The 15968-nt window shown below is 38.2% G+C and overlaps 2 protein-coding genes across 2 annotated transcripts; both read right to left on the reverse strand.

Moving 5' to 3' along the window:
* Window positions 1-1906: 1906 nt before the first annotated feature.
* LOC102722675 (aquaporin NIP1-3) lies at window positions 1907-7604 on the reverse strand. Its single transcript, XM_040524218.1, has 5 exons — window positions 7278-7604; window positions 6532-6756; window positions 6245-6442; window positions 3942-4003; window positions 1907-2439 (listed from the first exon to the last, which is right to left on the reverse strand). Exons 1-5 carry the CDS (start codon window positions 7443-7445, stop codon window positions 2229-2231), a joined length of 864 nt encoding a protein of 287 aa, XP_040380152.1. The 5' UTR covers window positions 7446-7604; the 3' UTR covers window positions 1907-2228.
* Window positions 7605-9637: 2033 nt separating this feature from the next.
* Window positions 9638-10935, reverse strand: LOC102721840 (probable C-terminal domain small phosphatase; the record flags this gene model as incomplete). The annotated part of the gene is made up of 1 exon (XM_006655024.3): window positions 9638-10935. A coding segment is annotated over one exon (918 nt), but the record flags the coding sequence as incomplete, so codon positions are not given.
* Window positions 10936-15968: the final 5033 nt, after the last annotated feature.

The following is a 15968-nucleotide window of genomic DNA, read 5'->3' on the forward strand; positions in this document are numbered from 1 at the left end:
CATGTACGAGTAACTAAGTAAAAATTAAAAATTTTGGCATGACCTATCTAACCTACTGTGCATGAACTACTTTTACCCATTCAACGTACTTCCTTCATCTTCTTATAAATCCGATGGCTATAATCATCTTTATAAGATTGGACGGTTAGAATGAAGTTCATCTCTTTTTACATAGACTTTCCATATGTTAATAACTTTCTAAATTAGAAATTATCTTACCAATTATAGAGTTTTCATATGTTAGAAAATATCTTTGCAATAACAAACACTTTCTATATATTAGACTTTATATAAAGATAAATATAAAAATCTATTAATCATAAATATCTGCAATATGAAATGTATATCTTTAGAATTAAAGTTCAATCATAATTTTTAATCACACCGACAATGAGACCAATACAATGAAGTTCGTGATCAATGCCATACCCCAGTTGTGCTAAACATAAGATCGATCAAGGCTCGAGACCATTATTATTGAACGTTTAAATAGTCAAATACTCCCTCCGTTTCATAATGTAAGACTTTCATTCATATGGATGCTAATGAATCTAGACATATATATAAATTATATACATTCATTAATTGATGAATTTAGACAATGCTAGAAAGTCTTACAATATAAAACGGAGGTAGTAACTAACAATAATATTTTATATATATATATATATATATATATATATATATATATATATATATATATGATAAAATAGGAATGAATATCTGCTGTTATAGAAAACAATTGTTAGCACCATGGTTATATGAAATAAGTAAATTTCCCGATTGTCAAATGATAGAATAGTTTTTAAATCATAGAAAGATATGTACACCTACTGATAATAATGAACTGGAAGCACAACTAATAAAAAATATCATATAAACATGGCATTAAAGTTCTACAATTACTATTCAAATTTGAAAACTCTCAATTTATTATAATATGGTCCAACCTATAATTAATATGCAAAGCTATAATAGTCATAGTTAACGAGTGGTTTGCTGCTATTTTATCAGAGTTTATTTAAATAATCAAATTAATAAATGCTTGATAGACAAACAAATTCGAATGTGCTGTCGAGGAAAATATTTTCCTTCCTATTGGGCCGACTGGAATTTTTATCAGAGTTTATGTGATAATTTTTATTCATTTATGCAAATACAATTTGCCGTTGACTATAATTTGATGTTTAATGCATTATTTTTAAAAAATTTCTGCACCAAAAGATCTTTAAAAATAGAACTATGACCAAGATTTTTTTTTCAGTTTTGTGACCATTTTTTTCAAAAGTTTTAAAATCTCACAAAAATTATCAAACCCTATCGCATCTTACCGAAGCCGCGTCCCAGTGACTCACGCGATTTTCTAAACCTTGGTAGGTGTATAGTTCTCAAGTCCGATTTTTCTTATAAAGTAGATCAACTTTTTTTTTTGCTCTTAACTTAAAATAGAAACTCCATGTCTCCATGTCCTCCTTGTCCATGTTTACCCCGAGGAAAAGGTTGGTCAGCAATGGCCCGCAAAAGTGAACTCTTGCGTAAATCAATTGCTCCAGACCTTTGTCGATAATTACGGTATTGGACCAATCAGAACAATTAGTAGCGAGCTGTCTGTGGTAATATTTACTTTGTAGATACCCAGTTTGTAGGAAATGGATTAAAATCCAGCCTTTGTTGGATGTACATGGCCAAGGAGAACCACGTACTTGAGCTAAAGAACTTATCAACGTATCAGGAATAGTGTATAATGTGTAAAAACAAGTGTTTATTTATAAGTCAAATTTAAACTTTTAACCTGAAATTTAAAATTGATTTCATGATTTTTTTCCATCGTATTTTATTTTGCAGCCTAGTCTTTTATATCACCAAGAACATGTATATAAAAATTTTATTCATAAATTATTTTCTATTTCCAAATATAAACTGTTATATTGTTTCCCGGAAAAGGTCAAAAGACCACCCCTTACGCAATTTTCTCCTACATCAGGATGTGACATCATCGACGTCCTAATCCATCTTTCAGAACAATGGTCAGTCCTCCCCTCTTCAGAAGGATCAATTACAACAATTAAGCTACAACAAGCCAACCAAAGCATGTAAAAACAAAAAGAGCTATGCAACAATCACAGTGTTAATTACAATCAGTAATTTACTGCTAATTCATCCCATCATCATCGACAGCACAACAAGCTACAGAGCAAGAGAACAGATCGTGGGGCCTTAGCCTTAGCTTAGCTCCTCCTGGCGCTTCTGATGAAGGACGCGGTCTTGGTGATCTCCCGGAGCGGCTTGTCGGTGAAGCGGATGAGGTTGTAGGCCCACGCGCCGGCGACCGCGCCGGCGACCGGGCCGGCGATGTACACCCAGACGGCGGTGTACCGGCCGAGGACGATCGCCGGTCCGACGGTCCTCGCCGGGTTCATGGAAGCTCCTGATATCGGCCTGCACGATTTTCTCCAGTTGAGAGAATTGTCATTGACTCTAAGGGTGTGTTTTTCTCCCATTTCCCAACTTTTACTCCTAGGTATTTTTGTTGTTGCCCGTGTTTTCCAAGCCGCTCAACGGTGTATTTTTAAAAAATATATAAAAACTACATTAACCTATTTTTAAATTTTTAGCTAATACGTAATAATCATGCAGTACTCCACCAGTTTATTCCACCTAGTGGGGGAGAAGTTCCTAATCTTCTTCCCGGGACACAGCCTACGGGTAAGGGCAGATCTAGCCCAAAAATTAAAGGAAAACAACTTATTAGAATGGTTAGTGTGTTAAAAACTTTTTAACTTAATTACACATTAATAATATACTAAATATTAAATTTAAGTGAGATATAGCACCCCACTCTATATACTCTGCGTCCACCCTTTCCTATGGGTGGGTAATGTGGGTTCGTTTTCACTAGTTGGAATCTCATCCACGGCATGCAAAACGAAACATGCAAAACGAAATAGTACATTAGGCATAATTAATTAAGTATTAGCTATAGAATTTGGAAAAAAAATTAAAGCTATTATTTATTGTTTATATATTTTTTGTTATAAAAAACACTCGTGTAGGCCATTTTTGTTTAAGCTTAGTGTATTCACTTAATTTTTTAAGCTGACTTTTTTTTTTGCTTACATGGTTTATAAAAGTTAGTGGCTAAAAACATTAAATTTAATGGTGGGGTGTTGCATCTCCCTTAAATATAAAAAACCTACTTAAATCTAGCTTTTGGCTTAACTGTGTATCAGTGGCTTACGCATTTAAAAGACTCGAAGAGAAAACTTCTTGTTTGTTTAAGCTTATATTGCTTGTTTAAAAGCCAGGTTTTAAGCCCAAATAAATAGGGCTAACAGATTAGTAAGTGTGCACTTGGATAACAAGAAAGTTAAGAAGGATAAAAGAGGCAGCCAAACGCAACCTAAATGGAGTATCCATATGACTTTGTAAACTGAACAGAGTACGTACAAGGAAAAATAAAGAACTTGTCACTCAAGGGTTGACTGCTCTGTCGCACCGTCCAGAAGAATCGAAGGCAAGTAAAGGCCATGCTTCATTGTATTTATGGTATAGTCTACTAAGAATTATGAATATATTAAATATTACCTTTATTTTATATTATAAGATTTTCTGAGTTGGTCTAGATTTATCTATGTATAATACATGTATAGGTAAGTCTAACCAGTCTTATAATATAAAACAGAGAGAATATATTTTTTGCCAGGAGAGAATATATTTTTGCCAGGAAAATGCAGTCTGTGCGCATAAGTTTTTAGTCTGTGCACATAAGTTTCTTGAATTCAATATTTCTTCCTTTATTGTTATATTTAAACGATATTAGTAGATATATCATGGAAAATAATTTATGACATTCTATGTTTTGTAATTTCTTTTAGCCAACACAAATTAGTAAAATCAAATTTCTCAAACGAAAAGTAATACCAATGGCTCAAGATGTGTACCCAGCAAAGAGCACGTTTAGTAAGACGGTAGCACCAACGGCGAGGCCAGCTAGTTCGCCAATCTGCAGGAGAAGAAGCCATGAATATTCAGTTTAATTACGGATCACTTAAGTCATTTTTAGTGTAAGGTTCCATTGTGTGATTTTCAATGATATAATGTCATCAAAAGATATTTAACCGAACGAATGAAACAAAAAATTTTCAACGTGAAATTTCACTTTACGGTTTTATTAGACCAACAAAACACTTAAATGCTATATCCAAGTGATTAATATGATTTGATTAAATATGTGGAGATGAAATAAATGACTCTCTTATGAGGTTTTGATCGAGTTTCATGGTTCAGATAACCGTGTATACTAGATTTCATCCCCGTAAAATCCAATTCCACTCTCATCATAAATTCTATATCACATCATTATATAACATGTCATTTAATTAGATTGAAACATACATCAAATTTGCATTGAGAATGACATAAGAAGAAATGATAAGAAAAAAAATCATTTCCACGCATTATTGGCTCAAACTGCTCGGTATGACTAAAGTGTAAATTAATATCAGAACAGTGGCTTTTGCAGTTGCAACTTCCAACAGACGCTAGCTTCATATATCTTGAGAGCGACCAGCAACTATTTTCGTAGAAAAAAAATGGTTGATCAGGATAACGATGGCGATCGTGTTGACAAATTATGAATATACCATTCTGTAAACGTACGGAGCCTCGATTTTTTCTGGCAATATTCTCGCAGTATTTTTATCTTCTTATACTCCACCATGTTTCAAATGTATGTCGATTTAGAGTTATCTGCTTTTTTTTTTCTAAACGTAATTCATTATATAACTATGAGATACTTTTTCTTATTTTTCTCCTCTTAAGTGCCATTGCTAATTGGATATATATGTTACTACTCTCTTGGATATAAATGAGTACCATTTTCAATAAATAATAACTGTAAGTCAATAAAGCCATTTTCATAGTCTCTTAATTCCTATGCACATCTTTAAAACGACAATTTTCTGCGTGCCATTACTAATTGGATACTATCCTACCATCCTAGGGTTAAAAATAGCTTATCACTTCGTATGATATGAGCTACAACAATGTAGGAACAAAATGATATTCCATTATCAATTCAATGGTTTCCTCCCATTCCGCCATTAATTAACTACTCATTTATCCGTGGCAAAATGCAACTCTCCCTCTCTCACGTTCGATCCACATCACCCAAGCATCTAAATAATTAGCATGCAAGGTACAAAATTGGCCATCTTCTCCCTTTTCGTTCACACCCTCTTTTTTATTCCCAATTCTCATTCTCTCTCCATCAAAATCTTGCCACTGCCAGTGTTCTAATACTCCATATCCTCAACCCAATACAGATCGACTTTTATTTATGGAAAACTCTCATTGTTACCCCTATTTTAAAGTCTAATATTGATTTTATCTCTATATTTTTGGTTTTTTTTCTCTGGTGCCGTAAACTAAAGTCATGGTTTGCCTCTTATTTGGACGGACATATTAATAGTGTCAAGTCAGTGACAATAAGTCTCTCTTTTCCTAAATGTAAATGTTTAACGTCGTTAACTTTTTTTTATACACGTTTGACTATTCGTCTTATTCAAAAATTTACATATTAATTAATTATTTTTATACTATTTCATTTATTGTTAAATATACTTTTATACATATATACAACTTTACATATTTGACAAAAAAATTGAATAAGACGAATAGTCAAACGCATATAGAAAAATCAACTACGTCAAATATGTAGGAAATGAGATGGTATATTTTCAGCATCACTTATAGTTGTATATTTGTCCATATTTTTTTATCAATTATGCTTTTGCCCCCCCCCCCCCGGGTGCTATACTGATTGTGTTTGAAGATAATTTAAAACAAATAAATTTTAACAAATTTTCACAAATACGATAATTCTAGGAGAAGAAAGGACGGTAATTTTGATATGTTAATTCTTTTTTAAAACTTTTTTATAAATAGACTCCTGAAACAACTTATTGCATAAATGGATCTTTTTGACCACGCTAACGTCATTGGTGCCATCGTTCAATAGAACGGTGCTAAGATCGTTTGCGTCGTCCTCTCGCAACGTGAGCATAACATTATGAGTTGAAATATGACACTAACTATATTGACACTGTCCTATTAAACGACCGCGCAAATGACGTTGGCGCAGTAAAATATATCCATTTATACAATAAATTTTTCGAGATCTATTTGTCAAATAAGTTTTTAAAAAAACCAAAATGTCAAAATCTGACGAGGAAGGACGACTTACGGCCCTGTTGTCCGTGGCGACGCCGGAGACGACGAACATGAGGTAGAAGGTGATGATGAACTCCATCACCAGCGACTGCACCTCCGACCCCGCCGGCACCGTCCCGAAGAAGTGCTCCGGCGCGTTCCCGAACAGCACCCGCAGCGTCAGGCTCGCCGCCGCCGACCCCGCCACCTGCGCCGCCGCGTACGCCGGCACCTGCTTGCTCCACGCACGCACGATCAGCGTCGGCCGGCCAAGAAATTAAGACGCGCCGGCCGCCGGCCAGCCAGGGACACACACTATACCTGCTTCCAGGGGAAGCGGCCGCAGGTGGCGAAGGCGAAGCTGACGGCCGGGTTGAGGTGCGCGCCGGAGATGTGGCCGACGGAGTACACCATCACCATCACGGCGAGCCCCCACGTGATGCAGATGCCCGGGAACGTCACCGTGCCGCCGGTCCTCTTGTTCACGGCCACCGCCGCGCACCCGGCGAAGATGAGGAGGAACGTCCCGAACATCTCGGCGATCAGCTGCCATGAATAATAATCCACCATGCTAACCATCTCACGGGAGGCAATGTCGCATTCATCAAAGATTTGACATTTTTTTTTTGCTTGTCCTGGTTGCCTACTCTATCCTAATTTCTCTGAAAACTATTGCAGCTGATGACCAAATTGCAATCATCCACAAGACTTGCTGCAATCACCATGAAGGCGACAAGGACTTAGCAAACAAGAACAGATAATTCTTGCGATCAGTATACAATTCCTGATTTTGGGATGCCACCACATGTGCCTCTCAAATCAACCCACATGGGAAATTCTCATCGATTTGTTCTTTCCTTTGCCTGTTCTAATATTAACATATTATGACACAACTGCTTTTTGTTGTTGTTCTATGCATAATTGTTTCAGGATCATAGGGATTGGAGAACTTAGTTTGAGCTCAGGATGACAAGATCACAGGGGAAGATATATATCTATGAGGAGAACCATTCCTGAACTAATCGAAATGAAGACGTGTTGCTTTGAATTCTGAAATTTCCACATACCTTCTGCACGAACTGGACAGAGAACATGGGAAGGTTACTGGAGCTCTTGCTTCCTCCATCTTGCTCTGAATTCTCACACCTTGCTTGATCCCCTCCTAGTCTGCCTCCTTCCTCGAGAGCTCTGGCTTCTTCATGCAGACCATTTGCTCCATGCTCTCCTCCAGCCATCCCTCTCTCTCTAGATTCTATCTCTGAACTCTCTAGCTATGAGCAGTCCTCTCCTTCCTCTAGTACTCTGAACTTCTGAAGAACTGAAGAAGATAACAAGAAGATGCAGCTTTGGTCTACCATTTATGGGCTCCAGCTCAGTGTGAACATGCATGTGTCCATCCCTTGCTCGGTTTCTTGGATTTGACCTCCGTTGTGTGCACGGATATAAGGTGTGCAAAGACTAGTCTAATTGCAATCAGTCCTCCAGGTCCCTCAGCAATTCAGCACCAAGTCCTGGGCTCGTGTCGCTGACAGGTGGGTCCGCTGAAAATAAAATGGTTGGTGGTGCCCAAATGTCATGCACAAGTCAAGGAATGCATCTTGAATGAGCAATATCACAATACTTGGATTAAGTATGGGTAGCAACTTCGAAAGATCTCCTTACGTAGATAAATATATTTCTAGCGCTGTAGAGCCAAATCAATTACACAAAAATAACTTAAATGTTCCTCGTTAAATAAGAAGATTTTTTATGTAGTGAGATGTCGGTACGAGTAGAATGAATAGAGATTTGAATTTCAGTTGATTAAGGAGACAACTAATACTCATAAATGTACTCTTTATGTGGTAAATTTAAATCCTATAAATACATTTGTTGTGGGACATATGTAGTAATATTTAAAGCTAAACCATCATTTCTTGTGTCACGTTAATCAGCAGGAGGCGTCTCGCTGTCAGACTGACCCGTTTTGACAAAAAGATTATCTGACCAATGGCTTGGCAGACTGCCCATAAAGCAGAGCAGTTCCGTGTATGCCTCACCAGCAACAGTCACGGCATCAGTTTGCTCTTAGGTTGATGAAAACAACAGGTTCAGTGCCTTTTCCCCCTTGGAATCTGTCAATTTTGGTGTGGACATGTGGTATTAAAATCGAAGTTCTTGTGTAGTTTCTGATGTAGGCGTCAATCTACAGACAACAGTATCACTCAAATTTCCTCTTTTCAGAAGAAAGAATTGTAATGTTGCTGATTGCGTTCACCGTTACAAAATCAGTAACTAATAAGAGAACTAAAGAAGAGTTTGGAGTGCAAGGAATGTCAGCAATATATAGTATTCTGATATAGTTTAGGCTACAACTTTCGCGCTAGTCACTTTCAGAATTTTTAATGGGAGCTAGTCTCTTTCGTAGTAATCATTCAGAAAAAAATACTAGTATTTATATAACTCAGCTCAAATCTTTGACATGTTACATGTTCTATTCTGGAATGCAATGCAAATCATATGTGTAAATATGACATAGGAAAATCCATTTCTGCTTATCTCATTAGAGTTTTGGTTTCTTTCAGAGTTTCAGGGATATTGATGATGCACACAATGCGTTCTCTCTCCTGGTTGAAGACAAGAAAACAAGGTTGTGTTTTTTCTTTCTTGCTTTCTCCTTTTGCAACGCACAACCACCAAAATTAATTCAAGTGATTGCGCGGTTCACTTGTTTTGTTCTCGTTTCTTTCATCTTAAAGTCTTAGTACATACCGACTTACTGAAAACAATCTGTCTACTATATGAGCTTATCCAAATGAGAATTCTGCAAGTTATTCAAAACCGTTCAATAAATTTGTTAAGTTTTAAAGATAAATGGATGAGTTCTCATTGCCAAAACTTTGTACAAATCATAGACAGGAACTTGTTATTACCCAGAGAAAGTTAGGCCTTTGTTTAGTTTGTAAAAAGTTTTTGCAAAAACATCAAATTACATGTACTCATTTAAAGTATTAAACGTACTCTAATTACAAAACATATTTCAGATTCTGCCTGAAAACCGCGAGATGAATATGTTGAGTCTAATTAATCTATCATTAGTACATGTTAGTTACTGTATCACTTATGGCTAATCATGTTACCCAGAGAATGTTAGTTACTGCGTAATTAGTTTTAATGTTCATGTATATTTAATGTTTTATTTAGGTGTCCAAAAATTCGATGTGATGTTTTTTGAAAAAGTTTTTGAAAACTAAACATAGCCTTACTCAAGGTCGAGATACATAGAACAAAATGTGTTCTATGATTCCTCCAATGTCAGAACATTCTCAACAGTCTAGAATTGCAGTTCCAGTTTCAGTTTTTGTGGCTTTTTGCTGAAGCTGCTGAACTAATGTATCCCACATTCTGCCTTCAGGGATATGGTAACCTTCTCAAAATAAAATCTGTCTATAAGTTCACTTAAATGCAGAATCTGTAAATTACAAGTTTTTGATGATTCAGAAATTAAGAGTTGGAATTTACATTGCCAGAAAACTTTCCACCAAATATAAATCAGCACAGCTCATTGCCCAACAAAATTTGTTCTTCAATTTCAGAACACTCTAGAATTCCAATTCCAGTTTCAGTTTGCGCTGAAGCTAATGAACTACATAATGTATTTCCAGAATCTGCCTTTCAGGAAGATCCTGAAAGGTTGTCGCCACCACCAGAGTCCCAAATTCACAAAGAAAAGGAGAACCTTTTTTTTTTTCATGGAACAGCTTCAAGACGCGATTTTTAGTAGGCTAGTAGCCACACCTTCTCGGCGGCGATGGCGTTGGGTTCACATCAGGTCGCCTCGACGAGATCCTTGTAGTGCTTGATGGCGTCCCGGGTGTCGTCGAACTCTGCGGCGATGGCTAAGATCCCCATTACCCTCTCCAGCTCCTGGTCGTTGGCGTCGTCGATGAACGGCGCCACCGGGACGGCGTTCTCCGGCTGCAGGGAGTAGGCGTTCGGGTTGTCGTCGACGATGACGGCGCGGTGGAGCTCCCGGCCGGTGGCGGCCAGGTCTTTGACGAGCCTCCCGTCGCCGGGGTCACGGCAGGCGCCGCGGTAGAGGCGGTGGGAGAAGAGGACGCCGGCGGGGTCGAGGTGGTCGAGGACGAGGGAGGCGTACTCCGGGAGCCCCGCAGTGAAGACGACGAGGTCGAAGCCCCGCGCCGCCGCGGCGAGGAAGGCGTCGACGCCGGGGCGCTTGGCGACGTAGAAGGTGATCGCCTGGCCGCCGATGACGGGGCGCACGGTGAAGTCGCACCGCGCCGGCGGGTCGGTCTGCGAGTGGATGAGCGTCTCGTCGAGGTCCAGGAACAGCGTCCTCCTCCCGGGCTCCTCCGGCGGCGGCAGGGGCAGGGGCAGCGGCAGCGCCGCCGGAGCGGCCGCGACCTGATTCGGCCTCGGCGCCGGCGGCGGCGGGGTCCAGGAGGAGCGGAGCCGGCGGAACCCGGCAGCAGCGGCGCGGCGCTTGCCGGGCGAGCCGAGCACGGCGAGGCGGGCGAACAGCTTGAGGAGGCGGCGGCGGCATCCGCGGAGGGAGCTGTCGAACGAGGCGGCCAGCGACTTGATCCCCACGGGGCTCCCGCTCCCCCGCCGCTGCTGCTTCGCCGCGGCGGCGGCGGCGGGGCCGCGGAGCACCCGGCGGCGCCTGGCGGCCACCGGCGACGGCGTCGGCGCGGGCTTCGTGGGCGTCCTCGAGACCATGGCGCGCGGCGGCGGCGGTGGTGGTGGCGGTGGTGGATGCGAAGGAGGAGGGGGAGGTGCGGTTTGGGTTTTAGTGGAGGGAGAATTCGCAACGGTCGGGAGGGAGAGGAGTGGGGGATCGTCTGAACGTGATTTGGTTTTTGATTTTTACAAGGGGGGGAGGGGAAGGACCAACGGTCGGGTAAAGCTGGAAGATGATGCCGCCAGCTGGGCTTCCATTTCCTCACTTGTGTTTTCCTGGGTCAATGGTCAATACTCCCTCTATGGATCCATCCCTGTCTCTTTGAGTATCATCTATCTCATCCTCTATTCTTAAGATAGAGAATAAGGAGTACAAATTGAGTTCCAAAAGAACGGCTATCCTATCATCTATTTTTAGATGTCATCCATATTAGGAGAGAATCTTTATATTTAGATGATCTCTCCATCCTACAAAGAGATACAGAGAATGTCATATATGGATGATCTAATGGAGTACATAAAAATATAAAGGATGAAACTAGTTTAGATGATCATCTAAATGAAGAAATAGATGACTAAATTTAGATAAACTATTGGGAATGCTCTAAGTGCATATATACGTACATTACCTAGGTGTGTATATATGGAGTAGTTGGGTAAAGAATTTAAAATAAATTAATTTTAGAAAAATGATATGTACTAATTAATGCATGCTTGTATGTACGCTTTATATTATGAGATAAAAAAATATAGTTATGTCTTATATTATGGGATGGAAGAAGTATTGGTTTGGACTTTGAAGTCATTTTTCTTTCTAATGCATTATTTTATCTCTATATCATAAGTATCATAAGTTCGTATTATAAGATGTTTTGTATTTTTCTAAATTCATAAAAGCTAATAAATCTGAGTACATATACAAAATATATTCATTGATCTACGAATAAATTTATGTACGATCCAATCATCTTAATACGGAACGTAGGGAGTACTCCATTTTGTATATCCGTTTTGTTCTAATGTAAAAAAATAAAAGTGAAAAACTACAGGTGTTGCTGATAGACTATGGGAAAACGTCGTGCCGTCAATGGGCTTGGGATATATGCCTTACTGCAATTTGGGTAAATCGGCCCATGTCATTGTCATGCCATGTTTACAAAGCAGCCCATCCTAGCTTAACTAGTAACGAATCAAACAAATCAACTGACTTCATGTACTTTACAGTGAAAATTGTCCACTTTAAGTCCCTGGTGTTATCATCGAGTTAAAAAAAAAAAATCCTTGAACCACACGACGAGAAATCTTGAAACCTCGTCTTGCAAAACCGGGTTAAATTAGATCTCCCAACACGTAAATAATTTCACCGACGTGGCAAACTGATCCGGTCTACTTGTACGGTCCAATTGTTATGGTGACAAAACTAAAATTAGACCCATATGCCATCCTCTCTCTCGCCCTTTATTATGCCTTCGCTCTCTTCTTTTCTCTTGAGCATGCTTCTTCTCCCGTCTCCCTCCCCGTGCATCTTTCTCGTGTGGTCGGCATCCTACCGCCTGTTTGCGAATCCCAGCCAGCTCCCTGTGCCTCTTAGAGCAAGTTCAATAGTATAGCCAACTACTAGCTCCATCATCTATAGTCAATCTAATAGCCAATTCATATAATAGTTAGCTGCAAAACATTAATACATGGTCCCACATGTCATACATACATTTTGTCTTGGAGCACGTATACAACTGACTACAAATTAGTAGCCCACCTCTTTCTCTCTCCTTTTTTATCTCTTTAAAATATGCTTATAGCTGACTTATAGCCTATTATTATACCTGCTCTTAAGATTAGATGAGTAGACCGGAGATTTCCCTTGTCATCTCTAGCGTGGCCACCAACATCGAGCATAGTTGTGGACGGGGGTACATCTAGGGTTTGCAAAACTATTTTCGAGGCCAAAACCATCACCTGACAATACAGCCATAATCGTCGATTATCTCGATTATCGCACCAAAATCCCTCAAATTTGAATGGAGTAGTGGTTGTTTAGGTGTGAAAGTCACGTGGTATAATATGTCACGATTATCATGATGGTAATTATTCAGTTGATATTCGTGGTGTAAAAAATTAAAAGCATATGGTAATTATTTTTCATTTTAGAAAATAAATACGTACCGTAACTACTACCACCAGTCTAATTACACATGATTCTTTAATGGGCGACACAGGCCCAAGCCCACAACCTATGGAGAGCTGATGGAGGAAGCAGTAGTGCGTATATTCTTGGCCCTTAAGCCTAGTTACTGAAAGGAAATATAATCTGCAACATAAACCCAAACACTGGCACCCATAGTGAAGTTACAAAATTCTATAAATCTATTTATGTACTTTCTCCATCCAAAAAGACAGCAGCAGAGTAGTCTGAAAACATACGCCCCCCATCTTTTGGCTTCAGCTTATTCTTACAAATCAATTTTAAATTACCAGTTTTAAATTTGGAGTTAATTTTTGGTTCACTGAAATTTATTTTCCAACCTTAGTGTTTAGATCGCTAAGATACGTACATAAATGTTTTATTTATTTTTTTTGCAAATATACTATTTGATTTTTTTGCATAAAAAATCCAAGCAATCACCCCTTACTCCACAAATATCATTATTTTAAAGTAGCGTGGACTAGAAACTCTTTCACACTACTTTCTTGTTTTCTTCTCTTAGATATTGGACCAGCACTACTGCCTTCTTATTTTCTCCTCTTATGTTTTCTCTTTATTATATTAACGAAAGGCATAATAGTCTTTTTTAACTTCCTATGGGTCTGTTTGGGGGAGTTTTTAGATTCTGAGAACAACTGCTTGGTATCCATCTTCTGAAAATCTGGAAATGCTCTGAAACGTAGTTTCTTCAGCTTCTGGCTTTTTAGTTTATTTTCCAGTATTCAATAATAGCACTTGCTAAAAGAATTGTCACTGGACAACATTGATCAGCAAGAGTATTAGAAGCGTTATATTAATTTCATTGTCCACTCTGAAAGGACATTGTTACAGTTTCTAGTAAGAGTGTAGTAAAAATTTAAATCTAACAATATATTTTTATAAGATATGTTTAGCAATTCATCTATTTTAATAAAAAATATCATACACAAATATATTACAATGTTATATATTTTAGTTTTAATTTACTAACATAATATTAGAAAATTAGATCCGTTGGATCAAAAGTAACGGACGGTCTAGAAGGGTATCTTTAAAAAATCCCTCCGAAGGAAGCAACAAAAGATCAATTTCCCTCTTGCACATTGCTGTGAGGATCAGCTAATGGATTTCTGCAGATCACCAAAACCAGGGAATCCCAATTTAAGTGACCACTACCATTACTACTTAAGCTATAAACGTACTAGCTAGCCGTATATATAATCAAAGCTTTTTTTCAGTAAATGTAGTTAAAAACTCAGGAGTGCGGTATATATATCTTGCATCCGTAAGCAAAACTTTGTTCAAAAGGCAACATGCCCTAACAATATGACACTTTGCTTTTGTCATCCATTGAATATGTGATCATTATCTTGACTACTCTCTCCGTTCTTTAATTGATACCATTGACTTTTAGATCGATATTTAAACATTCATCTTATTAAAAAATATTATGATTCGACTTACTACTAAAGTAACTTTAAGTATGATTTATGATTTTGTATATTCATAGAAAAAATTAAATAAAACAAAAAGCCGAATGTAGATCCAAAAGTCAATGATATGAAATAAAAAAAGCCAGAGGAAGTAATATATAATAAGCTAGCCACGCCTCCACACATGCATGCACATACAAATGTTAACTAAATAAATGGTTGATCTCCCACTTCAGATAAAGTTTATCCCTCGTCATCTCACCGTGTGTTTCCATAGCAACCAATTAATGAATCGACCGTTTAATTAATGTGCACCTCTGCTTTCCACGTAATTTGATGTCAAAACGCATTGACCATAATATTTTTTGTAAGATTGATGTGGCCGGGTTTGGACGGCAGATTCATGCATGCACTCTCATTTTTACATGTTTGTGATAAAAGGAACAAATGTATAGTATATTGGCACTTTAGGGCATAATATATACCATATATGCATTAACTAGAATATCAAAGGGGAAATAAAATTAGTTAAAATAGTGCCAATTGTGCACAAATAATATGGGTGTCAGATAAACAGGTCAGGGGTTGCCAAAGTGGAGAGTACACTAGCTAGATAGGAGTCAAAAGGGAGAATATTAATTGGATGATTGTATCACAGAAAGTTAGAGCTATCTATCCCCAATAGCACCCTTTCGCAGATTTGACTTATGAGTTGGAACATTTTATAAATAAAAATGCTGAATTTTGAATTTTTTCATCATGCTTTGTTTTTATTGGGAACTAGTATAGTCGGATTGTTTGTAATTATGTTCTTCTGTTTGTCGGAAATGACAGGATATGCAATTAATTAACTTGCTTGTGATTGCCCAGTAATGTCACTTAATTGGGTTTTGAAGGAAACTATATATAAGGCCACTTACAAGTACCATGCATGGTACCTATATGTTGGTCTGAACCATCATGATAAAGGTACGTATGATAGTATCCACTATATGTGGAGCGCACGTTTTAACTTAGCAATTTGCAAGTAAATTAAGTCAATGCTGGTCTTGTTTGTGTAAACTGAAATACAGGATACATGCATGCATGACAATATGGTGACCCAACTCAAAAGTGCTGGCGACATCAAAAGCTACTCATGTGCAAGCTAGCAATAGCACAACTTTTAGGCTCATTGGCACCGGCCAGTGCAAATGAGTCTAATCAGCGCACGTAAAATTGAAAAAGTCATTAACGTAAGTATTAGCTATTGCAAACTTAAAAATAGATTAATATGATTTTCTAAACAATTTTCATATAAATTTTTTTAGCGCAAACATACCATTTAACATTTTGGGAAGCGTGTGCACAAAAAAGAAGGTACTACATTCGTCCTAAAATAAGTTTATTTTTTAGTTTTAAGATACAGCGTTTGGCTCTTCGTCTTATTTGAATTTTTTTGCGATTAATATTTTTATTGTTAT

Source organism: Oryza brachyantha, chromosome 5 (assembly GCF_000231095.2).
Source record: "Oryza brachyantha chromosome 5, ObraRS2, whole genome shotgun sequence".
In the NCBI taxonomy this organism is placed as follows: Eukaryota; Viridiplantae; Streptophyta; class Magnoliopsida; order Poales; family Poaceae; genus Oryza; species Oryza brachyantha.

What these genes read in the sequence shown, in the direction of transcription:
- LOC102722675 (XM_040524218.1), bottom strand. Translation starts at nt 7,445, where the DNA reads ATGGCTGGAGGAGAGCATGGAGCAAATGGTCTGCATGAAGAAGCCAGA. An exon ending in GCCGCTTCCCCTGGAAGCAG is followed by an intron (nt 6,443 to 6,531) that starts GTATAGTGTGTG and finishes TGGAGCAAGCAG; the next exon opens with GTGCCGGCGTACGCGGCGGC. An exon ending in CTAAACGTGCTCTTTGCTGG is followed by an intron (nt 2,440 to 3,941) that starts GTACACATCTTG and finishes AAAATCGTGCAG; the next exon opens with GCCGATATCAGGAGCTTCCA.